At 36.8% G+C, this 20677-nt stretch overlaps 2 protein-coding genes across 4 annotated transcripts in view; one reads left to right on the top strand and one right to left on the bottom strand.

Annotated features, from left to right (window-relative positions):
- The window catches only part of CAPN2 (calpain 2), a 43682-nt gene extending 34035 nt beyond the window's left edge, over nt 1-9647 (top strand). The window contains exons 13-21 of the mRNA XM_081942628.1: nt 1020-1056; nt 1618-1683; nt 2110-2167; nt 4043-4107; nt 6154-6222; nt 6677-6755; nt 7200-7316; nt 7736-7794; nt 9245-9647. Of these exons, the coding sequence (XP_081798754.1) occupies nt 1020-1056; nt 1618-1683; nt 2110-2167; nt 4043-4107; nt 6154-6222; nt 6677-6755; nt 7200-7316; nt 7736-7794; nt 9245-9268 (574 nt within the window). The 3' untranslated portion in view covers nt 9269-9647. The remainder of the gene's footprint in view (nt 1-1019; nt 1057-1617; nt 1684-2109; nt 2168-4042; nt 4108-6153; nt 6223-6676; nt 6756-7199; nt 7317-7735; nt 7795-9244) is intronic.
- Nucleotides 9648-10924: 1277 nt separating this feature from the next.
- The window catches only part of TP53BP2 (tumor protein p53 binding protein 2), a 64186-nt gene continuing 54433 nt past the window's right edge, over nt 10925-20677 (bottom strand). For all 3 annotated transcript variants that reach the window (XM_081942610.1, XM_081942612.1, XM_081942611.1), the window contains exons 12-18: nt 19786-20272; nt 18475-19253; nt 15460-15597; nt 15115-15248; nt 14188-14354; nt 12550-12749; nt 10925-11763 (exon numbers count right to left, since the gene is read on the bottom strand). In XM_081942610.1, coding sequence (XP_081798736.1) covers nt 11722-11763; nt 12550-12749; nt 14188-14354; nt 15115-15248; nt 15460-15597; nt 18475-19253; nt 19786-20272 — 1947 coding nt within the window. In that variant the 3' untranslated portion in view covers nt 10925-11721. The remainder of the gene's footprint in view (nt 11764-12549; nt 12750-14187; nt 14355-15114; nt 15249-15459; nt 15598-18474; nt 19254-19785; nt 20273-20677) is intronic.

Genomic DNA, 20677 nt, shown 5'->3' with positions numbered 1-20677 from the left:
TCTGCTATCATTTATTTCTTTTATAACAAGAAATGTTGGACTGCCTTTCCTATTTTTAACAATATTTGATATTTACTTGAAGCCTGGATCTCCATCAATAGTCACAATCCTGTCAGCAGCCAAATCACCTGTTTCGCCTAATTTTATTTGACCTTATATTTTACATATTTTTTCACATTTTACAATGTTTTATTTATTTTTTTAGATTCAAAAATATAGAAGCTACCGTACTTGAGACAAAATATTAACATTGAGTTTGATCTGTATTCCAGTAACATTATTGGCCTCAGAGAGATCCTAGAAGTAGTCAAATATGGCATGGCTATAATTCGGTGATGTATTTGCTCAGGTCTACTTCCTCTGAAAAAAGACAAAGCATCCTGGGAAACTAGGGAGGAAATAGGAAGGTGGTCAGTCTCACTAGTTCCACTTTTGGAACTTGGCATCCAACATATGAGGGCATCTCTCAAATATACTTTCAAAATTCCAAGTATATCCATCACCCAAAATTTAGGGACACCCTTCCTCAGAGAGTGTTATATTAGTCTTTTGAAGTAGACCAAGCCAAGAAACAGAGTCCATAAATTTGACGGGGGCTCATCATGGAGTCTTGAAGTCCTTCCTGACTGTTCCACTGAATTTCTTTCTAGTGCTTTTTGTTTTTGTAATCATTTCTGTACACTGTAGATTCTGTAAGGTCATCTGTATACAAATGCTTGTATCCACTGAATGCCACAAATCATATGGTTGTGTATAAGAATATTCATTCATTTCTTACTCTATTTTGACATCTTAATTTTTTTTTAAAAAAATTGTTTTAGGATTTTTCTGTATGATTGTCCAGATAACCAATGGCAATGTCGCAAGTATGTGCCTTTTCTGTGGATAGTTCTAAAAATATTTTTCCACAGGTGGCTCAGTGCATTCATAGCTTCACCCTGCCCCAGTTGTGTTCCTCTACCTATCTGAAAGTCAATCATCTTTTTTGTGTTAACTCATCTAACTATGTTTATTTGTAGAGTTGTTGATGATGAAATTGAGGCCAATATTGAAGAGGTATGTTAGCTAATATGAATATTTGTTTTGACTGCAGTCAGGCTACATAAGCCAGGATTCCCAGTTGGTCATACTGGCTGGGAATTCTGAGAGTTGTCTTATATCTCTTGTCTTATCTACTTATATCTGAGTATATTTGGTATATCAGTATATCAGGTGGGATGGGCACCTTTGTGAACATTTCATGTTTAAGTTTGTGGTACCTCTGAACATTGGTCAAACTGCAGAAACACTTGCTTCTGATAGAGTAGCCAGATGTTGATTGATTCAGAAAAACATTTGATTCATGGGGAGGAAGACCAAATAAGACTCCACATTAGTCTCTGGCTTATAAAAACTAATTCTGCAGTATTACACTGTCAAAGATGACTTATAAAACTTTCAATCTTCAAAAAGACATAGAAACAGCAACGTTAAAGGACAGGCATGTTCAGAGGCAAAACAAAAGATATGCTAAATACATTTAAAGCACATTTTCGTCTTTATGAAACAGCAACTTCAATAAGCAGCAGCTTTAAAAAAAAATCTTTCACTTTCCTTGGCAATTCTTTTCTTTCCTAGAAAGAACTCACTGAAGATGAAATTGAACCCAAGTTTAAGAAATTATTTAAACAATTAGCTGGAGAGGTGAGTAAATGAATGTACCTGGGGGAAAATACACAGTTCTCGGGGCCATCTACTGTTTCACTGAAAATAAGACAATGTCTTATTTTCTTTTGACCCCCGAGATAAGCGCTTGGCCTTTTTTGAGGGAAGCCTTATTATTTTTGAGGTTCAGGAGACAGTGAGCATGGTCACCTCATGGCTGCTGCTGTGTTTGCAATATTTTTGGGGTGTGTTTTTCGGGGGAGGGCTTATTTTACCGCATGCGCTCAAAAGCCTGGTTGGGCTTATTATTTGGGGAGGTCTTATTTTCAGGGAAACAGGGTATGGCTGAAGTAAGATTCTAAAATTCCACTGCAGAATATGACTTGATAAAAATAATTTAATTATTTTCAGAAGCAATATTTAGCATACATGTTCTTAATGCTATTTTTATCTCACCTTTACCAGGATGCTGAGATCTCAGCCTTTGAACTGTGTAATATTCTGAAAAAAATCTTAGCAAAACGTAAGTATTTCCTTCTTCTCTTTCTTGCTTTAGCCTTGCCTGCCTGAGTGCTCTCCGCAGAGTCTGTGCTGTAGTTCCCATTATCCCCTGTATTATTGGACTGAAACCCCAGAATTCATCTGGGGGATGAATAAGCTGGAGAAAAATTAGTTTGAAAACATGCTGTCAGTGGTCATGAAACCTGCTTCTCCTTAGATGCTTAAGAGCAAAGGAGATCCAGAGCATCCCAAGATGTGAAATGTTGGCCTGATTCCAATTCCTCTGCTCTTGGATCAATTCTGTGAGAGAAAAAATAAGTCAATTTTGAGGATATTTTATCTTCATAGGAAGCCATCTAAATAAATTGGACAGGCAATGTATGGTTTTCCCAGTAGTAATGTATGGCTGTGAGAGCTGGACCATAAGGAAGGCTAAGTGACGAATAATTGATGCTTTCAAATTGTGGTGTTGGAGAGGACACTTGCAAGAAGAGCAAATAATCAGTCAATCTTAAGGAAATCAACCCTGACTGTTCTCTGGAAGGACAGTTACTGAAGCTGAAGCTCAAATACTTTAGCCATCAAATGAGAAAAGAGGACTTATTGGAAAAGACCCTGATGTCGGGAAATATTGAAGGCAAAAAGAGAAGGGGATGGCAGAGGATGAGATTGTTAGATAGTGTCATCAACACAGTGGGCATGAATTCAGACCCAGGAAGACATTGGAGAACAGAGGGGCCTGACGTGCTAAGGTCCATAAGGACACTAAAAGTCAGACACAACTTGGCTACTGAACAACAATGCTGGTTGGTTCCTTCTGGATATGCAAACTCAATATTTATTTGTACCTTTCTTGATGCCCTAAGACATTTCCAAAGTTCTGCATGTCCATGGAATTTGATTCAATGAATCAAAGCATTTATTTCTTTTTCCCTTTGATTTTAATACTGGATGATTGTCAAACTTACCCTGATATTTGAACCTCATATGTTTGAATGTTCTTTGTACAGCTTCACACAGAAGTAATTATAGCTGAGCCTGCCCCTTTTGCTGAGCATGTTACTTTTTTTGGCTCATTGTCATAGTTGTAAGGAGTGAATATCAGAAATGAGACTTCTTAGGTTTATCATATCTAAGAAGCAAACATCTGGATTAAATGCAAGAGTAGAGTGAAAGATATCTCTATTTTTTGCTGTCATCTTGTCCTCTTTTTTTTTGCAGCACAGATAATAGTAGACTTTAGAATTTCTCAGTCACATTACTGATTGTGAAGTACTCCTTACAAAAAGATCATCTGACACTTTATTGTTGTTTGATTATATGAAAAATTTTAAGTGATATTGTTAAAACGTTCTCTTCTCTTGGTGTGGCAACTTTATTAATTTTTTTCTTTGCCCCTAATTGAATTGTATATTCACATATTACAAGCCGCCTTTCTAAAATCAAAGCCTTCAGTGGTAATAAAGCAACTATTAAAATGCTCCAGTAGTGAAATATTGAAAAAAAAAGATAATAATTCCTAAAAGCTTTAAAATCTCATTAAAATATAATTTGGCCAGTTTGAAAACAAAACATCACATGTAGACAAAAGAACATAGTTAATAAAGCACAGCCATTAAACTTTATGGAAGAAAACCTTTTTAAAATTTTGCAAGCAAAGGAGATGACTTTGGGCTTGAAAAAGCCTTATTCTTTAATGAATGTTAATTTATTAGTGCAATAAAAGACTAACAGATCCTGCAGCGTGGGCAAGGGAAGGAAGTTATCAGTGCTTAAAATTAGCTTTTAAAAGAAATAGAATTTAAGTAGATGAATAGAATAATTGCAGGACCAGCGAAAGATTTTAAAGGCTTAGGACGATTTCTATGTGTAACACATTTGCTGTTTTTCTTTGTAGGTCAAGATATTAAATCTGACGGCTTTAGTATTGAAACTTGCAAAATCATGGTTGATCTATTAGATGTATCCTTCAGTGTATGTTGTACATTTTCTGTTTGAGGCTCTAGTAGGGAAAAGTGGGGGCAGCAAAATTATGGATGGTCATTAAAGTAGTATGATGAAGATCAACCTGATAAGAGAATGTCAAGAGTTTATCATGTGCTTTTTCAGTGTCCTGGTTAATGAAATCCTTCTCATAGTTAAATTCTTCTGTATTTAATAGTTGTATGCTGCATCTCATCCCTTGGGTAAATGGATAGGAGCATGCCAATCATAGCTGTTTTATTTTACCAGATAGTGTTCGTCTGAAAAAGGCATATTGAGTAGCAGGATGTTCCATGTTGAACTGCCAAGATTCAGTTCAGATTGTGGTGGGATGTACATTTATAAGTATTGAAATTGAAGGGTGACATATCTATAGCTATCATGTACATTTAAAAAAAAACATTTGGTAGCAAGGCTAGAAGGAGATCTTAGACTAAGAGCTTGGGAACACACCTACCAAACAAACAAAATAATAATGCTAAGCTATATGGAACTTGAGTATGATCCTCATTCATTCTTTGTATGTTTGTAAATGGAGAAGGATGCAACTAGTTACTATATTTCTGTCTTTATTCACATGTGCAAAGAATATTTTTGCCTATACCACATTTAAAGCCTAAATCAGGCAAACCCTACTTGGGCTAAAAAATTATCACTAGATGGCAGTAACAAAATACAGAAAATTGTAACAGGCCAACCATCTATTAGTGGTCTGGACTTTAGAAGCCCAAATTCGGCATACCTAATAAAATCAAATTTCTTTCTGGAGTTCCATTGTATTGTTCTCCTGCACATCCCATTCTGCAGTTTTCCTGTCCTACAATTCTACCTCAGCTACCCAAGATCTTCTGCCTCTAATTACTCCACTTGCTTTGTTCAGCAACATCTTCCCGAAACAAATGTGTAACTGTCAGGCTTATTTATTTATGCAGGATTTGGCTGTCCGCGTTGGAAATTCTTAAATCTGCAGTCTCAACAAATCTGGAAGTATCAAGTTAGGAAAAGCCGACTTAATTTTTCTTTTCCAAGCATAAATCCATACAGTTCCCTTTTCTTGCATTTTTACCCTACTATAATTGTTTTTTCCCCTCCCTGTCCTTCTCCAACGTCAAATGTTAGATTAATGCTCCTTGGAGAAGGATTTTTTTTAACCATTGACATTCTATAACATTATGAATATACATGAAGTTGGGTAAGCATGCAATGAAACAATAATATAAGACAAAACAGATCAATTATGTTATTCAGGTAGTCCGTGACTTACAACTGGTTGCTTAACAATTGTTTGAAGTTACAATGGACCTGCCCAGAGCTACTTAGAAAACTGTTTTCAGACTTAAAAGAGTTGCACACACCCCACAGTCATATGATTGCATTTTGGGCACTTGGCAATTAGATAATTTGCAGCTTCCCGCAGTTATATGACTGTAATTTACAATTTGTTGCGGGTTTCTGGCATTAACTTCCAGTTTCTGGTAAAAAATGCCTGTTGGGGAAAAAGAATTTCCTTAATGACTTTTGTAAAAAAATAGTTGTAACTTCGAATATGAACACTTGATGCAAAAATACAAATACAAAATACAAAAATACCAATGCACAAATACAAAGAGCACCCCAACTCTGGCTGCACATTTGGTACATCCTTATCTACTAAGTACCCTCCACTCCAAGTTGCCCACCCCTCAAATATAGAAACAAAATGGTTACATAAAAAGGTGTCTATCACATGCCTAAGAACAGGTTTCTTTCTACAAAAGTAGCAAGGGTTTAGTAGAAGGTAGCAAATTTGGAGCAACTAAGATTCTGCTCTGTAGACTGGTGTGGGAGAATTATAATCAAAGAAAACTCCTACAGCACAGGCCAAACTCGCGGCATCACATTGCTGTCACATGACGTATTGCAACATTTTCCCTTCGCAGAGCTGGGGCGGGTGTGGCCCATGGGCTGTCAGTTTAACATCGTACCCACAGTGAGAGATTGGAATTTTTTTTCTATTTAAATTGGAAATTTCTTTAACCAAAGCAGACTGATGGAAGTGGTAAACTGGGGCTAAAAGAATTCCACATACTTTGGACAAAGATTCAGAAATACCAGGTAAAAGTGGGCCTTTAATTGGGTAATTTTGATTACTTAAAATCTTCTCTAGCAACATGGATTGTGTAGCTTGGATGGGTTTTCTGGTACCAATAGTGTCATTAATATCAAGCAAGATACATTGTTGCTCTGAGTGCATGAAACTTAAGTAGCATTGTCTTTTATAGTAGAAAGTGCAACTTGTTCATTTGCTGGGGAATTCTGGGAGTTGAAGTCCATGCATCTTCAAGCTGCCAGGGTTGAGAAATACTGACTTAAATAGTATTCCATCAAATATATAGGGCCCAAGATTAATTCTCCAGAAGAAAAAGAACACTTATTTTAATTTTATCAAGAACAAATGCGCCTGAATAATGAGGAAATAAAAGGGGCTATCTGCATATGTTTTCTTTTTCTTTAGATAATGCAGTATTTTTAATAGGGAAAATGTTCTCTTTTTTTTTACATTCTGTAGCAAATTTATCGGGATATGGATGTAGATAGTTCTGGCACCATGAATTCCTATGAGATGCGAAAAGCCTTGGAGCAAGCAGGTACTTTTCAATCAAAAGTAGAGATCACCAAAGATTAATGATTAAGGCCCAATACATTATAGCCTCCCTCATTGTAGCTGCTTCCAGATGTGGTCCTGAAAAGTTGCAATACCCCATAGGTAGAATAACGTAGCCTAGTTTTCCCCAAATGTCCTCCAGATTGTTCTTTTATCACCTCCACACCTCCCACCATGCCAGTGGGTACCCTTTCTAAGAATGAGGGGAAGCATAATCCACCTAATTGGAGGACATCTAATTGGATAAGAACAATTCCAACACTTGGATAAGGTCTGTAGCAATATCGAAGCTTCTGCTTATGTGATCAGAATGTTTACCTTAATATATTAAAATGTTTTAAAGCATTTTACACCAGTTCCTTTTTGTTTTGTATTCAGCTGCACCAAGGATGCATCTGTAGCAATTAGACTTTTGCTTATATTTCAGGATTTAAGTTGGATTGCCAATTGCATCAAGTCATTGTGGCCCGTTTTGCTGATGAACAGTTGATCATTGATTTTGATAACTTTGTTAGGTGCTTGATTCGACTGGAGACTTTGTTCAGTGAGTATCTTTAATTTAGACTGGTAAACTTAAAATAATGCTTTTGTTTAGTTTTTAACTTTACTGAGTTTCAGATAGACAATATGAACTGCTTCCTCACAACAAGATTTGTAGCAATGAAGTGCATGTGTAGATTATGCGCAATTCTTAAAATATCAAGGGCACTTTGGGAAAATAAATAAACTGACTTCCTAGCTTTAACTAACAGGTTGTAATTATTTATAAAACTGAACAATGCTTTACATTCCCATAATTACACATCTTAGTTTAATTACAGACTTTTAGGGGCAGGTCTAATAGCTAAGAGTAGTAATTTTGTCCCTTGTTTCGCTTGATGAAAGAGTTTTTGCTGCTTTTTTCTTTCCTGTGAGAAACTGATGAACTTTATTAATTCAAACTCATTTTTTATCGCCTTGTAGAGATATTTAAGAAACTGGATACTGAGAAAACAGGAACAATACAGATGAATCTTGACACTGTAAGTTAGCAAGCCTGTCAAAAGCTAATGACACAAAGTCACTTTGAAGGAACTCCTGTTTGTGTTTGTTGGTTTAAAACAACTTTGAGTATGCATAATGTTTATCTATCAGGCACTGGAAATCATCTATTAACTAAATATCTAGTTCATAGATATGCAATGTTTCTTTATTTGCTTATTAAAGTTGCTAGGGTCTAAAAACACAGGGCAGGAAATTTTGAAAAACACTAAGATAGCAGTTTCCATGCAGCTGTGGCTGACATATGACAGGCTATGCCTCAGGAGAGCAGACCGCCATAATTAAGCCTTGTAGCAGGAGAAACTCATAAAAACTCATGTTTTTTCTGTGCTTGCCTGCAGACTCCAGAAACAGATAATGCTTACAGGTTTTAATTAATTATATTAAGGAAATATTAATATACAACTCATTGCGTGTATTAAAATAATTCTGGACTACACTCCATCCTCCACAAGTCAAACTTATTCATTAATTTTTCACATACTTTTCTTCTTGATTAAAACAATGTTTTGTCAGATGTAGAAACCACTCAGCCCCTCTGCAGCCCTAAAAGCAAAACCATGAATTTGTTTTCGTGGCTGCTATTTAAGCAGTCTTGTTCATAAATGCACTGGAGACAATGCAGCATTTCAGCAGACTTGAGGAGGGAATGGCAGCATTAGATAGCATGGATATATCTTGTGCATTCTTAATTTAACTTGAAAACATGCATAACCCAATACACATCATTACCTGGAACATTGCAGATCTTTTAAAATGCTGTAATTCATTATGTAAGAATCAAGATATATATTCTACTTGAACACAGCAGAGTAGATGGCAAAGAACGAAACAGATAATATAAATCGGCTTGAGAGCAACTTAATTGTGCCAGCTATTAGCTGCGTTCCTCAAACATTTTGTACGAGAAAGTTACTGCTCTATCAAAAAATGTACTCAGGCTCTCTCCCGAGCCATGTTCAGAGTTTTCATAGATTAAGAAACTAACACTGTGATGTTACCTAGCAAGGGGAGGCAACCTAGCATCCTCTACATATGTTTAAAAAGTCAACCCCATCAGTCCTTCTAGTCTAGCCAGTAGGAAAGCATTATGAGAGATTGCTAATCTATGGTATAAGATTAACAATCTGCAAAACATCAGCATTTGTAAAAATAAATCAGAGAAATTTGTATATAGATTTGGGGCTTTTATGAAATGTAGAAGTTTTCTGACTATTGTATTGTTTACAGATCCAGACAGAAAAGTTCTTAATTCTCCCTATAAAGCAATGCTAGTCAAATTTGTTTAGAATTTGTGTCAAGTTTACTTAGTTGACTCAAGCCTTTTTCTACATAAAAAATTATTTTTGGAAAAAAACCCATAAATTGTATCTAAATTGCCATATATTTGTTTCAGGATGCTTATAGCATGTTTTTCCTTCTCTTCCACAGTGGTTGTGCTTTACTACCATATGAGAAAGCAATGAAAAAATGACAAAAAGTTCTCTTGGGAATATACATGGAACATATTCAATAAGGGCTTATTATACATCTTGTACTTACTGTGAAACTGCTAAAGGAGAGTATTGAAAAAAACAAAGCAACTGCCAAATAATCTTAATATATTAACTAACTTTTTATGTAATTCTATAGTATTTGCTTAAAGTCTTCCAGTTTTGCCATAAAGTAGATTTCTGGGAGTGGTTATTCTATTATTTCTAAGAGTATTGGGAATGGCTGCATTTTCTATTTAAAATTAGCTTTGTATTACAGATTATCTTAACCAACTGAAATCCGATTCATTGGTAAAGAATGCTTGTGCCACACAAATAAAAGATAGCTCATAATGCTCTCAGATCAGATTTCCTTTTCTCTTTTCTCTCTTCTCTACTGTTCAAAATCAATTCCAAATGTTGAGCTTTTTCAGGAAAAGATTTTTTTTAAAAAAAATCTAGCAGTTGAATATACGTTAGTTGTAAAGTGTCACATTATGTGACCACATCACTTAGCACAAGCAATCCTTTTGATATTGTTAATTTAATTCCACTAGCTACTAGGTGAAGAATTATCCTGATCCAAGTCATTCCCAGCCGGGTCCCTCCCAACCTTGAGCTTTGGGACTGCTTGCTCTGGAATCCCTGTCACTCACCTATCTCCCTACCATCTGTGCCCTTTTGACCACTCTGCACAGCAGCATTCCTTGGCAGCAGTGATGGGCCTTCAGCAGCCTCAGCTAATCACCGTTGCCCTCCCCCACTCTACTTCAGCCCCAGTACCACTATTGGGGGGTGCTAGCTCAAGCTGGGGCCAGCCACAAGGGGCCAGAGTACAAAGCCCCTGTGCCCTTGTGCTCTGCAGGCCCTGCTGATCTTTGGCCACCTTCCTCCTGCAGCTGACCAGGTATGCCCGGACTGACTCTATGCAAGAAAACGGCTGCCTGTCCTAGGCCTTCTTTCTGAGCTTGTGTACACTGTTCTAGAGGTGGATGGAACTGAAGCATCCCTGCTGTTGTAAGAGGGGCAGGCTGCTAAGTGCCCAAATTTTGATCATGTGACCATAGGGATGCTGCAATGGCTGTAACTTCGGGTTCTGGACATTAATACCATTCTCTCATTGCCCCTGTAACTTCAAATGATTGTTAAACGAGGACTATAACTATAACACACAGTGTTTATTTAATTAATGATTAATCATCTAGTATAAGAATGCATTTTCTGGATATGAATATTCCCATGAAGAGGCTTATCGAATACACATGTGTGTATACACGCAATTGTACAAACTTATCAGACTTCATCTTTGTCACTTCCAACACATATTTTTGTCTCTAAACTTAATGAAAAATTGAATGTCCAAAGGAGTAAGGACCACGGGATGCTTGATGTAGCTGGGTAGATTACCATAATTCAGGAAGAAATGCTCTTGTCAATAATAGATATAAAGCAATTTTAAAACAAACCATTTCCTTTTCAGATATCTTCCTTCTCTTATACTCCCATGCAACCCTCTATACAATTTAATTGGTCAGGATAAAGTAATAGAACTTAAATGTCAAAAGCAATGTCATTTTTATAGTTTACAGGTCATAGAAAAATATCCCTGATAACCAAGAAATGCTGACAACACTGGGAGTCACAAATTTTAATCTTTATTGTGCTCACATCAGCACATGAGAACAGTTCAATGACAGGAGCACTGAGTATTCAAAGAGTAAAAACAAACTGGTATTTTCTGAAGCAAATGTTTAATCACAGTTAAGGAAAAGATAGTTGTAACAAAATTTGTGAGATGCAAAAACTGGCTTTTCTATGTTTAATACCGAAGTTACAAACATATTGTTTGTAAGGAAGAAAAAAAAAACACCCCACATAAGCTACATCACATGTGACATATTTCAAATACTTTGGAATCCTAAAATGCTACTGCACTTAAAATTATTGCTTAAAGAACTGCTTCAGATTCCTTAATTCAACAGATTTCATGACATTTCATCCCATTAGCTCTGCTACTAAGACATTTTAAAAACACAATGTTACTAGTTTCTATATGAAAAGGTTACCTGACTTAACATTGCTCTGTTTCTACAGAATGGAATGAAAAAGGTTTAAGAGAGACTGTCTGGAGTAATTGTTGGGTTCTATTTTACTAGTAAGATACAAAAGAGGGTGGAAAGAAAGCTACTGTAGAAGCAGAAAAGGCAGTGATTGACCATCAGGCCTAATTTGCCTAAAGGGGAAACTAATTCATTGCTTGAGAAAATAGCATTGTAGAATTTCTTCTATAATTTTTATCCTTCATATATTTTCAAGGTATATTCAGCCTTGCTTTTATATCACATTATTACCAAAGGAAGTCTCACAGATGCATTTCTGCAGATGAAAAGGAACACATCCTGCAGTTAATACTTCATAAAATTGCTTCTAACATTTTCATGCCAAGCTTCTTTGTCTTGGCTTGATCCTTGGGTATAGCTGGAAAAGGAGAAAAGAGAGGTTGTTGTCTCTAGTACACAAGTCAAGACACACAGTAATTACTTTAAAACATACCTGAGATGCTCTCCTTGAAGCTTTTTAAGAGCAATATGTACTGTATATATAGACACACAAAAAGGTAAAGGTTTCCCCTGTCCAGTTGTATCTGACTCTAGGGGGTGGTGCTCATTTCTATTTCTTAGCTGAGGGAGCCAGTGTTATCTAAAGACATTTCTGTGGTCCTGTGGCCAGAGTCCTATACACCAAGGTGCAATAAACACCTAAGTCAAGACTAGGGAGGAAAGAGTGAACTAGAGACTCTGTAATATCTATTGGGTTCATTTTGAGGATTAACTAAGATCTCAGTGAGTAGATTTGATTCGGGTTCTGCATTTCGGGATTTTTAAAAAAATACACTGTTCCTCTCATAGGTTCCAGAGTTTTCTAAAACACTATAATGTAGTCCTGGAATTCATTCTACCTATATTCCAAAAAGCCAAAATGTACCATTAGCAAACTTTTTTTGAACTGTGACTTGAAATAGATCTTTATGAAATCAATTTCAGCTACAGTAGAGGAGCTGCCAGAAGGTAGAGATGGCTGATTTTACAATATTGAACATCCATGACTTTAAAATAAATCATGCTGGCATCCTAATTTAACTTGCAGGAAACCCTGACAATTTGGAAAGTGAGGGAGACCATTAACATAGCTAAATCATTTGTGTAAAGGATATACTGCTATCAGCCTATACTAAGAAACAACTATGAAACTATGTCAACCTACCCCAAGCAAGTTCCGTGGCACGTAGCCTTCTTTGTCACTTAGCTGAGCCCACCACCATTCTATTTCTTCTTCATCTTCCCGGCGAAGGACTGTCATGCAATCCCCTCCTTTAATGGATAGCTCATCCTCATTCTGAGCCTCATAATCCCAGAGACCATAAACTATCCCTTTGTTCATTATACCCATTTTTTCTTGCACTCCTGCAACACACACACACAAAAAAAATCAGACCAAGTTGTCATAACAAAAATGCATTCCATAATAATGCTGACTATCACATAAATTCTTAGTCAAGTAAAAAAAAAAAAAGCCAAAAGTCACAACTACAGCAAATATAGTTTGTGGAAGAATGTTCAAGCCATTATAGGAGCAGCATTAACATAAATTCAGTCTCTGTGGATGGATACAAAAGTGACACAAAGTGGGAAAATCATTCTACCTGCAATGCATGTGAAGACGGATTTTTTTAAAAAAATTGTTGAGAATTTTACATAGAGTAAGCTAAAATCCAAAGAAAAGTAAATGAAAGTTATGAAATATCAATTTTCATAGCATTTTTTCTTTCAGCAAAAAATATAAGTTCCAGTGTGCATGCGAAGGTACTATCTGAAGTAATAACAAAACACAAATTGTGCTTATTGCTTCTAATATGCCTATCTCTGTTATACATGAAAGTCCTACATATAATGTATAAGTATTTTAATGCTTTGCTTTCTGAAGTTCCCTTTATTCAACAGAAAACCAGAAAAATAAAATGAATTTTCATATATAACTAAGCTACTAGAAATTAAGGGATGGCAAAATAGATAAGTCTGTACAAGTTTAGAGAGCTAAACATTTCTGCATGGATTATTCAAATTCAGTAAGATTTCCTGAAGAATGTGCAAAAGGTTTTGAATTAAGATAGTTTGACTTGTTTCAAACTAAAAACAGTTTCAATTTGAAACACACACTCTTCCTATGTAAGCTCTTTGCAACCAAAATATTAGAAGATTATTATCCAAGGGAATATGCTATTATTTCTCTGCTGTCAAACAAAGAAAGCCTCTCTGGTTGACCAGTTTCTCTCAAATATAAGTGAAAGTCAAGAAGGTCATTCCGTTCTTCAATTCATGAAGAAACAACAACAAACAACAACAAGTGTAAGTAAGTGTAGACAGATAAAATCTAATTCAATTATATGACAAAAGAATCACTCTGCAATGAATAAAAGTCTCTACAAACATTAAAATCCAAGAAGAATTGAAAACAATGTATAATGCAGTAAATTAATCTCTGTTCAAGATTTTTTTAAAAAAAAAATACTTTTCATGAAAAAAGAAGCAAGTAATCTCTACTACAAGAAAGGAAATTTCAGAGAAAAACCAGCCTGTAAGAAAAAGAGCCACATCTTCAAAGACGATGAGCACCAAGTCACCTATTAAGAAGTAGTAAACATGCAAATAGGTCTACAGTGAAATTTGGGATTAGGGAAGTAGAACCAAATAATGCTTTTCATTTAATGCTGCAACAAAAAACTTTTGCAGAATTTCAGATGTATGGACATGCTGTTCTCTACAGCTTGAAAGAATATTCTGGACATAAAAAAGGAAATGGGGTGGGGATACTGCTCTAAGGAACCCCATTTTGGGCACATACCATAAAGAAACTGGGAACACTGAGTATAGCCTTCTTCCATTTCTTCACACTTGTCTGCTGCGGTCTGCATGTCACTATATGTTGTAGCAAATACAGCGGCACCAGATTCCACTAGAAATTTGCACACCTGGACATTATTGCAGGATGCTGCACAATGCAGTGGAGTCCTATACATCACAAAAGAAAAGAAAAAAAATAACAATGTTTTGAATCACTTTCCACAAATACCCAGATGGATGGGTACTTGTTGCCTGCTCTTTGAACGTCTTCCTCCTGGAGATTAGCCTCAACCCCAGTGGTTTTTTGGATCTGGCTATGCCACTAGGTATAGAGATTGGAATATGTGGTAATCCATGAAAAGATGGCATTGATGGCTGAGCCTTCTCCCCCCACCCGCCCTTTGAATGCAAAGTGGTCCATTGTAATTATTATTACTATTGTATGTTTTTAACTGCTGTTCCCTTTTCATAAGCCACAAGGTTGAAATGGGTGTTATATATATTTAAATAAATCTACTGTAATATGAAATGTTAATATTATAAGTATTAATGGTTGTTATGGATTCTGAAACCTTTATTACTAACAACTGCATTTCTCTGAAACTTGGCTTTCTGAAAACAATATTGTTTCATCTGTACACCCAAATTCCTCTTTTGCTGAAGACTGTTCTGCTGGTCTTATCCTAACACAGTAACTAAAATCTTTCGCTTTGTATTTTGGAGATGTTGAAATCACCAACTATTCTAATGAGCCAAGGGCAATTCCCACCTATCTATCCCCATCCCAGGAAAATGATTATTTCTTTTCTCAGGCAGAGATATTGAAATGGATATAGACTATCACGCAATTTACTAGATACCGCGTGGTGGAAAGTTCCATTAAGGTAACTTACTTATGCTAATTCAAAATGCCAAAAAGCACCCTTACCATCCATCACTATCTGCAGCATTTACATTTACACCAAACTGTACCAAAAATTTCACAATCTCTGAGTGACCAGCACAGACAGCATTGTGAAGTGCTGTAATGCCTTCATCATTGGGCAAACTGGGATCTTCAACCTGTGCAGTTAAAAAAAAAGAAAAAGAAAAGGGAATGCTAAATATGCTTTCCATTATACCAAGTATCATATACGGTATTGTACAATTTCTTGGATTGAATAACATGTAAAACTCTTTAGGAGTACTGATCTCATATTCCATCCCTGAAAGTTGCTATAACACACTGCCATACTAAATGTAGGTCAAGTCTAAGGGACCATGGACTTTGTACCTCATAAATAATCCGCTGTACAAGGTCAAATTCCCCCTCAAGGGATGAATCTAGAAGCAAAGCAAGTGGATTGAATTTTACTCGCATTCCGTGACCAATCCTATCTGAGCCAATTTTGCGCAGGTTTGTCCGCTTATCCTAAGAGAAAAGAAAACAATGGTAAATAGGAGCTTTTCCACTTAAAATAAAAACTGTTTTAGTTAATGTCAACGTTATGGAAATTGAAAAAATAATTTAATGTGACCAATTATTGCATTATATTAAAAGTTACAATTTCTTAATTGATGTATTCAAGTAAAAAAACCCTTTGAATAGACTAAACAATATATATTTCATTCTATAAGTCCTAAAAATAGATCATCTCCAAATCTGTCCCCTGTTGTCTTAAAGGTAAAGGTTCCCCTCGCACATATGTGCTAGTCATTCCTAACACTAGAGGTGATGCTCATCTCCGTTTCAAAGCCAAAGAGCCAGCGCTGTCCGAATATGTCTCTGTGGTCATGTGGCTGGCATGACTAAACACCGAAGGCACACGGAACGCTTTTACCTTCCCACCAAAGGTGGTTCCTATTTTTCTACTTGCATTTTTACATCCTTTCGAACTGCTAGGTTGGCAGAAGCCGGGACAAGTAATGGGAGCTCACTCCGTTACACGGTACTAGGGATTCGAACTGCCGAGCTGCCAACCTTTCTGATCAACAAGCTCAGCGTCTTAGCCACTGAGCCATCGCGTCCCTGTTATCTTAAACATGATTAATTTCAGGAAAGGATTAGGCGTTGCCTCCATAACATTCCTTTAACTCATCATTCAAGCATTTTCTTGAGCCTATATGGTTACACATGAGCCCAGGAACCACTGCAGCTTCTTTAAGGAACAGATTAAGGGGTGTTTAAAAAGGCTACTTCTTTGAAGCATATTTGTAAATCATTAGAACGCAACAGTGCAGTCAGTGAAAAGTTTTTCAGAGATGATGCAGGATGGGATGAGGCAACCAAGGGCCAGAAATAAAGGAGCTATGAAGCAGCAAATCCTGGAATGTCCCAATGACCATTTAGGAGTTATGAGTAGGACCTTAGTGTAGATAAAATCCCCAAACAAAAAAGGATAGGATCTTTCTAGTAGTGTCTGGCTTGAGAAATAGTATGATGCTACATCAGGCGCAAGTAACACAATTATTAGCATAATATGCATTAGTTATTTCCCAAGTGGGAAAGATTTCACCACAATATATGATTATTCTCAAATATTTGTTGCTAAAACATCATCACTAAAGCAAAAATTAGAAATTAACATTTTAAGAATGGAAGCAGGCATGTAATATCTTCATAGAGTAATCACCGGGATTTTTTTTTTTTAAGGGAGGTTAAATCAATACTTCAAAAGACTAATCTGATAAGTAAAGACTGAAGAAGGTTAACATGAGGGAGAGGCTCAGCACTTTTAAAAATTCAAATATTTGAGCCTAGAACACAAACATAATATGTACCATCTAGATCAGGGGGTTCCCAACGTGGGGCCCACGCCCCACAGGGGGGCAATTTGATTTTTAATGGGGGCAATTTGAATCTTGTTTAAACCAAGTGAATGGCCTTTTAGGTTTCCTCCACGTGAGTAGAGTTCACTTTTTGAGTAAAGTAAGAATCATATGTCATGGGGGGGGGGGCATCAGGATTTTAGAGATGCTTAGGTGGGGCATGGCCCACAAAAAGGTTGGGAACCACTGATCTAGATAAAAGGAGTGAATAGCTGCCACTGAGTAAATAACAATAATTCAAAACTATAAAAACACCAGTGACATCAGAGTACATTGAAAAGGTAGAATGTAACAGGAACAGCCTTGTCTCCTTCACTTTGTTTTGTTTTAGAATCAATAGAATGTTAAGATTTGGAATATCCTAACAGGGTTTACAGCAAAGCAAAAGTATGCAAATAATTAAACTAAAACGTTGTGACAGATAAGTATTAAGTATATCCTGATGATGGCAGTAACTCAGCAAGCTACCCAACTTGTATGATAAGTTGAAATTGGAAAGTCTTTATCCTTTTTCTAAAGTGCATGTTATAGCACATATTGTACAAAATTATTTCACAGTGAATTTTTAAACATTATAAGATGACGGCAAATTGAAGCATCAGTGAAGAGAGAATGGATACTACAATGTTCTCCCCAAATTGGCAGACTATAGACATATCAGTATTCTCAAGCCAACTTGTATAGTACTTCTTACTATGATTGTGTGCTTTTGAGTCAATGTTGACTCTTGGAGAAGTTCCTGTAGCATTCTTGCCAAAATTTCAGAAACAGTTTGTTATTGCCTGCTTCCTAGGATGAGAGAGTGTGACTGGCCTGAAGTCACCAGCAGGTTTTATGCCTAAGGTGGGACTAGAGTCTCCATCCTTTCTAGCTTGATGTCTTAACCACTACACCAAACTGGCTCTCCACTTCTTACTGTACAACACAGATTATCATGAAGGCATCTGATTATCACAAACTTCATAAACATTTCAACGTGTTGACCACGTTACTTTTTACAACAGAGCTATTTAACTGAAATGTATTCCACAGAATGCAATACTACAGGCTACTTCTGCTGACTGCCAGCTGCCTGCAATTTGGCAGTTTGAATCTCACCAGGCTCAAGGTGGACTCAGCTTTCCATCTTTCCGAAATGGGTAAAAAGAGGACCTAGATTGTCGGGGGCAATATGCTGATTCTGTAAACTACTTAAAGGTGGCTGTAAAGCACTGTGAAGCAGTATATAAGTCTAAGTACTATTGCTACTCTAGCATAATAGCCACTATCCACTACTTTACCAACGACATCCATTTCTCATTTCAGTTTGAACAGGACTTTCAATAAATGAACTCTGAAGATATTGCACAACAGCAAAGTATGTCTAGCAATCAATACAGCTGAATTACCTTAAGAGAGAGTTATACACTGCAGAAGTGGCACAATAAATCATCTTACTTGATAAGTGTCAGAATTATTGAAGCAGTGTGCTTTTACTTACAGGTGGTAAAGAAAATTGTCCCGTAACTTCAGGAGGTTGCATATTGAATAAGTCCTCTCCCAGGTTCTCTGGTTCTCCTGAAGGATACGGAGGTGGTGGGTAGGGAGGATATTCTTCCATGTATATGTCAATAGGTAAAGGCACATCTAAACTTGGTTCTTCCGTTTCAGGCTGAATGAGAGAAGTTATGTCAGAGGTCTCCTCAAGAACATTATCTAGTCCTGATGAAGGCAGAGAATTAGTATTGGAATCAGAATTTGGGCTTTCTGCTTCCTCTGAAATAGTTGGCTCAGGTGGAGTAGGAATCACTTCTTTTACCATTTCTGAGTTTAAGTAAGGATTTGGGATTTCTGTTGAGATTTCAGTAACTGTAGCTGAAGTTTGCTTTGGTGGATATGATGGAGTGGAAATGGTCTCCATAGCAGCCAGAGTTGTCCTCTGGTACAATAATTTCTGAATGTTGGGCCCATTAGGACCCTCTGGTTCAGTAATAGAACTACGTTTCTTCAGTGGCCTTGGTGCATTAGACAGCTTCTTCCGAAGGGCCTCCAGATCAGCATCACTTTGATTTCGGTACGGATTTGACAAGAAAGGCAAAAGCTTGGTTGGGCTGAGCGGGCGAGGAATACGTTCTGTTTCATTATTTTCACTGGCCGAAGTTGTAGATTCCATTTCAGGCTCTGGACTAGCTGGCTTGCCTTGTGTATTTGAATAATTATTGTCCATCTGCTGCTGTTGGTTTGGGACACCAGCTGCAGCAATAACTGGCTTTCCATATACTAAGGAGCAATTCAGAAAGAAAACCATAAACACTTGGCAAAAAAAAAAAAACCCAAACAAATGTACTATGCATCCATTCAACCAATTCAATTTATATCAAAACTGATAACATGACTCACTACTCCAATCAGCTAAGCAGAGATCTAATTCATTATATTTTATTAAATGTAAATGGCATTTTTTTTCCTGAGCAATCCTAATCCCAACAAAATAGTTAGTTTTTTTAAATAACAGCTGACACAAATGCATTTGTAATTTTAGAGCTCGTGTTACTACAAAGCACTGACTTAATTTCTCTCTTTTAACAACCTGCAAATGAAAGACCAGTCTTTCCAGCTCCAACTGCTTTAGGGAGGATAAGATGAGGGACTGAAAGCAACTTGCACGTTATTAGCCCTTGCTTTAAACAGAGTAGCTCCTTCAATTCTCACCACAGTTCAAGCTGATCTTCCCTTTAGAAACAGCCTTTAATATATAAAAAAAAAAAACAGAGCATGACATAGCAAAGCAAAAATATCCTTAAATGCTCACCACTTGGGAAATGAGGTCCTCTGGTTTGGGCTTTCGTCAGAGCACTCTGCACTGCCTGTTGAAAGTTCTTCCCAGGGGTTTGCTGCTTTGTATACATGCTGTAGATGGAACTTGTAGTCACAGTCTGTGGCTTTCGAAAAGGCGGTGGAGGGGCTTCTTTGGTTGGCTGAGGAGTGAAAGGTCTCACAGCTGCTGCAGGAGGACTCTCTTGTTTGGGAAGAGCTAGATCCAGATTAGGAGGAGGAGGGCCACTTGGGGAAACACATATTTTTTGTTGAGCATATTGGGAGGCCGATGGTGTCATTGCGGCTGGTGGCTTCTGCTTACTTCCTGTGCTGGCAATTGCCAGAGGCAGCTTCTGGACATTACAGTCAGGCTTAGCATCTGATGAAGGAAGCTGACCAGTTTGGCCAAAATAAGGTAAGTTGATCTGTTTTGGCTTGGTGGGAACAGGTGGTGGTATTTTTGCGACACTTTTAGTGCCCATCTGTGAGTCAAAAACAGCCAAGAAAATAAGACATTCAAAAGAAATGTTATTTTACCAGAAAATAGCAACAGATAAATGGTACACAAGATAATGCTATCTATTTTATCATATACTGTATTAGGGTTGGGGTTAGATGGTAGGCACCAATCTCCAAAACATAAATACATAAATATTAAAGGCTGAAATCTCACAAGATTGTCAAATATTGCAAAATGTCAGTGTTCACACAAAAATCCTTATATTTGGAACATTTTTAATAAAGAAGATAAATAAAAAAGGGTTCTTCTCTCATGTTTATACTTTTGGCATCTGCGATATCTTGCAAAATCATGATTACCACTGCTTGAAAATATTGCTGACCCCTTGCTTAGGAAATTACAGAGTATTATTATTCATTAGGTAGCA

The sequence above is a fragment of the Natrix helvetica genome, assembly GCF_964273705.1.
Source record: "Natrix helvetica genome assembly, chromosome: 2".
Lineage (NCBI taxonomy): Eukaryota > Metazoa > Chordata > Lepidosauria > Squamata > Natricidae > Natrix > Natrix helvetica.
Note: the sequence above shows the minus strand (reverse complement) of the source record. Positions and strands in the feature narration are given on the sequence as shown.